At 46.0% G+C, this 7,500-nt stretch overlaps 1 protein-coding gene across 1 annotated transcript in view; it reads left to right on the top strand.

Annotated features, from left to right (window-relative positions):
• fam219b (family with sequence similarity 219 member B) overlaps window positions 1-7,500 on the top strand; it is an 11,469-nt gene that overhangs the window by 412 nt on the left and 3,557 nt on the right. Inside the window, exons 2-5 of the mRNA XM_084124669.1 lie at window positions 865-973; window positions 1,752-1,845; window positions 5,378-5,452; window positions 6,433-6,475. Of these exons, the coding sequence (XP_083980795.1) occupies window positions 865-973; window positions 1,752-1,845; window positions 5,378-5,452; window positions 6,433-6,475 (321 nt within the window). The remainder of the gene's footprint in view (window positions 1-864; window positions 974-1,751; window positions 1,846-5,377; window positions 5,453-6,432; window positions 6,476-7,500) is intronic.

Genomic DNA, 7,500 nt, shown 5'->3' on the forward strand with positions numbered 1-7,500 from the left:
ATCTTGAGAACACGATATACATATATATCAGAATTCAGGAGTATTAGTCAAATAAGTTGCACTAACAAAGGGAATTGGCTTTCAACTTTGTATTAAATTATATTAAAATTACAAACACTATAATATAGAGAATGTTATATTGTGTTTATGCACATGATATAAAATACAACACAAATACAGTGTGTGAGAGAGAGAGAGAGAGAGAGAGAGAGAGAGAGTGTGTGTGTGAGTGAGTGAGAGAGAGAGAGTGAATGTGTGTGTGAGAGAGAGAGAGAGAATGTGTGTGTGTGAGAGAGAGTGAGTGAGTGAGTGTGTGTGTGTGTGTGTGAGAGAGAGAGAGAATGTGTGTGTGTGAGAGAGAGTGAATGAGTGTGAGTGTGTGTGTGTGTGTGAGAGAGAGAGAGAGAGAGTGTGTGTGTGTGAGAGAGAGAGAGAGAATGTGTGTGAGTCTCTGTGTGTGTGTGTGTGTGAGAGAGAGAGAGAGAGAGAGAGAATGAATGAGTGTGTGTGTGTGTGTGTGAGAGAGAGAGAGAGTGAATGAGTGAGTGTGAGTCTCTGTGTGTGTGTGTGTGTGTGTGAGAGAGAGAGAGTGAATGAGTGAGTGTGAGTCTCTGTGTGTGTGTGTGTGTGTGTGTGTGTGTGTGTGTGTGTGTGTGTGAGAGAGAGAGAGAGAGAGAGAGTGTGAATGAGTGTGTGTGTGAGAGAGAGAGTGAATGTGTGTGTGTGTGTGTGTGTGATCTGTACCAGGTTAAGAATGCAATTGTTATGAGAAAACTTTGGTAGTAATATCTTATGAATATGAAGTGTGTCAGTCATCTCACCCTGTCGATGGATATCCTCATCTGAACTGTGTTTGATCATCAGAGATCTGGAATCAGGGATCAGCCGCATACAGGAGACGGAGGAGTGAAGGCGCCGGAGAAGACAGGACCGTATCTCATGACCAAAGCTCATGCGTTCAACACCAAACTCCGTGAGTCGTCCAGCAGAAGATCTGTAAAGGGTTACTGTGAAGGGTTACTGTACAGGGTTACTGTGAAGGGTTACTGTAAAGGGTTACTGTACAGGGTTACTGTACAGGGTTACTGTGAAGGGTTACTGTACAGGGTTACTGTACAGGGTTACTGTGAAGGGTTACTGTAAAGGGTTACTGTGAAGGGTTACTGTAAAGGGTTACTGTGAAGGGTTACTGTAAAGGGTTACTGTGAAGGGTTACTGTGAAGGGTTACTGTGAAGGGTTACTGTGAAGGGTTACTGTAAAGGGTTACTCTAAAGGGTTACTGTACAGGGTTACTGTAAAGGGTTACTGTGAAGGGTTACTGTACAGGGTTACTGTGAAGGGTTACTGTGAAGGGTTACTGTGAAGGGTTACTGTGAAGGGTTACTGTGAAGGGTTACTGTAAAGGGTTACTGTACAGGGTTACTGTACAGGGTTACTGTACAGGGTTACTGTACAGGGTTACTCTAAAGGGTTACTGTGAAGGGTTACTGTAAAGGGGTACTGTACAGGGTTACTGTACAGGGTTACTGTACAGGGTTACTGTGAAGGGTTACTGTGAAGGGTTACTGTAAAGGGTTACTCTAAAGGGTTACTGTAAAGGGTTACTGTAAAGGTGTACTGTACAGGGTTACTGTAAAGGGTTACTGTACAGGGTTACTCTAAAGGGTTACTGTGAAGGTTTACTGTGAAGGGTTACTGTAAAGGGTTACTGTACAGGGTTACTGTAACGGATGCGTTTGTTTCTCTGTAGAGCGACAGAGGGAGTCGGCCAGAAGAGTTCTGCAGAAGAGAGGCTTGAGTCCAGCGAGGACTTCACTTAATCCGCCGAGACACAAACCAAAGACGTGAGTCAAGTCACCTTTATTTATATAGCGCTTTTTACAATACAGATTGTATCAAAGCAGCTTCACAGAGATACCATGAAAATACTACAGCAAAGTTTGTTTCTAGAAGAGAATTGCGTCATCGTCCACCTTATGTAAGGCAGATCAATAATATAGTTGAATATTAAAGGGATACTTCACCGATTAGCATTAAGCTTTGTATCAGTAGAAACCCGGGAGTATTTTGGAATGACGAGAGATTTCTGTATTGTGTGTCTGGAAAAAAAAACTCAGATGCCACAAAAATCGTCATTTAGCTCATCTGATACTTTTGTGTCCAGAGGCGAGAGACTCCAGCCAGTAGGAGGCGCTAGTTCCGCATGTCTTCAACCCGCCCATAGGGGGATCTCACGATAAAACGCCGTCTTTTCAGTTTCGAGTCGACTAGTAGCCTAGCTGTATCATTTCTCCCGACACTGCCCTCTGTAACCGGTAGGCGTGGCTTGGGAGTGGCCTCGTAGGGCAGCGAAGCAAGTGCATTCTGGGAGTTGTTGTCTTTCATCCACATGAGCCAAAAATACATTTTCTGGCTTTTCTCAGTCAAGAAGGCACCAACTTCTAAAATAATTTCACATTTCTACTACATAAATAACCCAATTTAAAAACACATTAATCTTTCCAGCGGTGAAATATCCCTTTAAATGTCCCCAACTAAGCAAGCCAGAAGCCAAGGCAAGGAACCAAAACTCCATCAGTGACAGAATGGATTAAAAAAAACCTTAGGAGAACCCAGACACAGTTCCTCAGTTCTCCTCTGGCCAACGAGCGAATGGTGTATGATTATGATTCAGGCAGCATTACAGGTCAGAGGTCAGATTGGATCAGAACATTCAGAATATTATCCAGATCCATCTGGTTGGAGGTCGGAGTCACGCCGGTATGGAGACGGGGTTGTTGAGGATCAGTGCCGATGGCTGTCGTGTGGATGAGGCCTTCACAGGGCTGATGAGGCTGGCACTTCAGGGATGCGTCGTGGACGTGTGCAGGCGCAGGTCCACCATCTGATCTGGATCCGGCCCGGATCCGGCTGACTACATCATGCGTTGTGGACGTGTGCAGGCGCAGGTCCACCATCTGATCTGGATCCGGCCCGGATCCGGCTGACTAAATCATGCGTTGTGGACGTGTCCAGGCGCAGGTCCACCATCTGATCTGGATATGGCCCGGATCCGGCTGATTGCATCATGCGTTATGGACGTGTGCAGGCGCAGGTCCACCATCTGATCTGGATCCGGCCCGGATCCGGCTGACTAAATCATGCGTTGTGGACGTGTCCAGGCGCAGGTCCACCATCTGATCTGGATACGGCCCGGATCCGGCTGACTACATCATGCGTTGTGGACGTGTGTAGGCGCAGGTCCACCATCTGATCTGGATCCGGCCCGGATCCGGCTGACTAAATCATGCGTTGTGGACGTGTCCAGGCGCAGGTCCACCATCTGATCTGGATACGGCCCGGATCCGGCTGACTACATCATGCGTTGTGGACGTGTGCAGGCGCAGGTCCACCATCTGATCTGGATACGGCCCGGATCCGGCTGATTGCATCATGCGTTGTGGACGTGTGCAGGCACAGGTCCACCATCTGATCTGGATCCGGCTGACTACATCATGCGTTGTGGACGTGTGCAGGCGCAGGTCCACCATCTGATCTGGATCCGGCCCGGATCCGGCTGACTACATCATGCGTTGTGGATGTGTGCAGGCGCAAGTCCACCATCTGATCTGGATACGGCCCGGATCCGGCTGACTACATCATGCGTTGTGGACGTGTGCAGGCGCAGGTCCACCATCTGATCTGGATACGGCCCGGATCCGGCTGACTAAATCATGCGTTGTGGACGTGTCCAGGCGCAGGTCCACCATCTGATCTGGATACGGCCCGGATCCGGCTGACTACATCATGCGTTGTGGACGTGTGCAGGCGCAGGTCCACCATCTGATCTGGATACGGCCCGGATCCGGCTGATTGCATCATGCGTTGTGGACGTGTGCAGGCACAGGTCCACCATCTGATCTGGATCCGGCTGACTACATCATGCGTTGTGGACGTGTGCAGGCGCAGGTCCACCATCTGATCTGGATCCGGCCCGGATCCGGCTGACTACATCATGCGTTGTGGATGTGTGCAGGCGCAAGTCCACCATCTGATCTGGATACGGCCCGGATCCGGCTGACTACATCATGCGTTGTGGACGTGTGCAGGCGCAGGTCCACCATCTGATCTGGATACGGCCCGGATCCGGCTGACTACATCATGCGTTGTGGACGTGTGCAGGCGCAGGTCCACCATCTGATCTGGATACGGCCCGGATCCGGCTGACTACATCATGCGTTGTGGACGTGTGCAGGCGCAGGTCCACCATCTGATCTGGATACGGCCCGGATCCGGCTGATTGCATCATGCGTTGTGGACGTGTGCAGGCACAGGTCCACCATCTGATCTGGATCCGGCTGATTGCATCATGCGTTGTGGACGTGTGTAGGCGCAGGTCCACCATCTGATCTGGATACGGCCCGGATCCGGCTGACTACATCATGCGTTGTGGACGTGTGCAGGCGCAGGTCCACCATCTGATCTGGATCCGGCCCGGATCCGGCTGACTACATCATGCGTTGTGGACGTGTCCAGGCGGAGGTCCACCATCTGATCTGGATATGGCCCGGATCCGGCTGACTACATCATGCGTTGTGGACGTGTCCAGGCGCAGGTCCACCATCTGATCTGGATACGGCCCGGATCCGGCTGATTGCATCATGCGTTGTGGACGTGTGCAGGCACAGGTCCACCATCTGATCTGGATCCGGCTGATTGCATCATGCGTTGTGGACGTGTGTAGGCGCAGGTCCACCATCTGATCTGGATACGGCCCGGATCCGGCTGACTACATCATGCGTTGTGGACGTGTGCAGGCGCAGGTCCACCATCTGATCTGGATCCGGCCCGGATCCGGCTGACTACATCATGCGTTGTGGACGTGTGTAGGCGCAGGTCCACCATCTGATCTGGATACGGCCCGGATCCGGCTGACTACATCATGCGTTGTGGATGTATGTAGGCGCAGGTCCACCATCTGATCTGGATATGGCCCGGATCCGGCTGACTTCAGTAAGCCTCGGAATAAACAGATCGACTAACATTAGCGTAGATGTCATTCTTCTTATGATGTAACGAGTACATCCGGTGTTATAGAAAGTGTCCCCGGTTCTGCCTGACCGAATCTATGCAGCCGAATAATCATTTAACTGATTTGAATAATAGAAATGTATAATGTTCTATATGAATGCCAGGTAAAAGAGATGCGTTTAAAGTCTAGATTTGAACTGACAGAGTGTGTCTGCTTCCCGGACAATGCTAACCATGATTGACAGCTTTTTCAGGGAACATACTTGATGCAAATGTAACATTTGATCCTCATGAAGTATAATTTTGTCCTCTCAGAAACATAGCAAGACATAGCATTTCAGTGCTGTTTTTCTCTTCTCTCCGCAGTGTGAAGTTTAATAAGGGATACGCTGCCTTGAGTCAGACAGGAGAGGATTCGCTCATCTCTCTGGATTCAGACAGGTGAGACTCACTGTCCTCCGCTTGATGTTTGTTAGAGGGATTTTAAGGCTGGAAAACCTATTATTTGATCAGCAATTGCAAGACGATTCCCATGAAAGATCAGGGTTCTCATTTATACAGGGTTCGTACAAGGTGCTTAAAGTACTTGAATTTGACTTTTTGATATTTAAGTCCTGGAAAACCCTTGAAAACAGCCATATTTATGAAGAGGTACTTAAAAAGTGCTTGACTTATTTAAATATAATATATATATTAAATTGAATTTTTTCTGAAAACAAACAAACACATATACAATCTTTTCACGCAAAATTAATGCTGCAGCCCGTCTTTTCTCGATACAAAGTACCACAACGATATAATATTAAATATTTTTAGTGAACAATAATAGCCATTATAAACTTTGTATTTAGTATATATTATTAAACATGTTGTAAGTTGTATTTTGATACCTTTGAGTTTAAAAAATCCTAAAGATTTGTAGTCAAACCAAACAAAAAAACAAAAAAGTAGTGCTTGAAAAGTCCCGGAATTTCTTTCTACAGTATCTGTACGTTTATAACCGTTGCGTCGCACAAAACAGAGCCGTATGCCACTTCCCACGCATAAGCTGTGATTTGTAAAAACACACTTGCACCTGCACACACACTCTGATCATGCGTACGAACTACGAACACTCTGGAGACGAGTGGTTTGGCGACACCGGTGGTGATCTGAGGGATTGACGGCAGATTAAGGAAACCCACTTTAAATCCTCATTATGAGTCCTAATCATAAATAGACGCGTGTGCCTCAATCTTCCACTGACTGGGATTTATAAAGGGAAGTTTCGCAGGTTCTGGCGTACGTACGCTTTTATAAGTCTGAATATTTTTGGCTTTTGGGCACTTTTAGCAAGGATCCCACACAGTTTTATAAATGAGAGCCCTGAAGTGTGTGTTGATGGACTGAGTGATTAATTCGGTGTTGTTTGATTTCATCAGTGATGCGGAGCTGGATTGTTCATCTGGATATTCCTCAGCAGAGGTTAGTTAATGCCTTTAAAGGGTTTGGGAAACGGGTAGCCTGACGATTAAAATAATACAGAATTAAATGATCAATTATAAAAGTGTCACTTTTTTTATCACAAGTACAGTAAAATCTTATGTAGAGTGTTTGTGTTGTAGAGAAATCTTGATCTTGATGTGACAAGAAGCTGATATGGCAATACATTAAAATACAAATCAAATGTTCTCTTGTAATCAATACAATATAATTTAAAAAATGACCTGTTTTTAGTCATGAAAATCAAGTGTGGTGTAAAATCATAGTGAGTCTTGCCAAAATAAGACGATAACGATAACCAAAAGTTTATAAATTGTAATTTTCAGAATATTTTTTTTTTTTGCAGCTGATGAATGATAAACATTGACAGCCAATCAGAATCCTGCTTTAACGAGCTTGAGCATTTAAAGAGATAAACTGCAGCGCTTATAATAATCAGAGTGATATTGTGCGCTGTTGTGGACGTTTCTTAATCAAATTGACTTTAATCAAACTAAATCAAGACCAAATTACAGTTTTTATGAATGATAAACAATCATAATCATATTGGATCATTGTCAGAACATCTTCAACATGTATTAACATGTTGTTCCTCATGTGTTCCTCATGTGTTCCTCATGTTGTTCCTCATGTTGTTCCTCATGTGTTCCTCATGTGTTCCTCATGTTGTTCCTCATGTGTTCCTCATGTGTTCCTCATGTTGTTCCTCATGTGTTCCTCATGTGTTCCTCATGTTGTTCCTCATGTTGTTCCTCATGTTGTTCCTCATGTGTTCCTCATGTGTTCCTCATGTTGTTCCTCATGTGTTCCTCATGTGTTCCTCATGTGTTCCTCATGTTGTTCCTCATGTTGTTCCTCATGTGTTCCTCATGTGTTCCTCATGTTGTTCCTCATGTGTTCCTCATGTGTTCCTCATGTTGTTCCTCATGTGTTCCTCATGTGTTCCTCATGTTGTTCCTCATGTTGTTCCTCATGTTGTTCCTCATGTGTTCCTCATGTGTTCCTCA

This window comes from Abramis brama (genome assembly GCF_963993115.1).
Source record: "Abramis brama genome assembly, chromosome: 9".
Lineage (NCBI taxonomy): Eukaryota > Metazoa > Chordata > Actinopteri > Cypriniformes > Leuciscidae > Abramis > Abramis brama.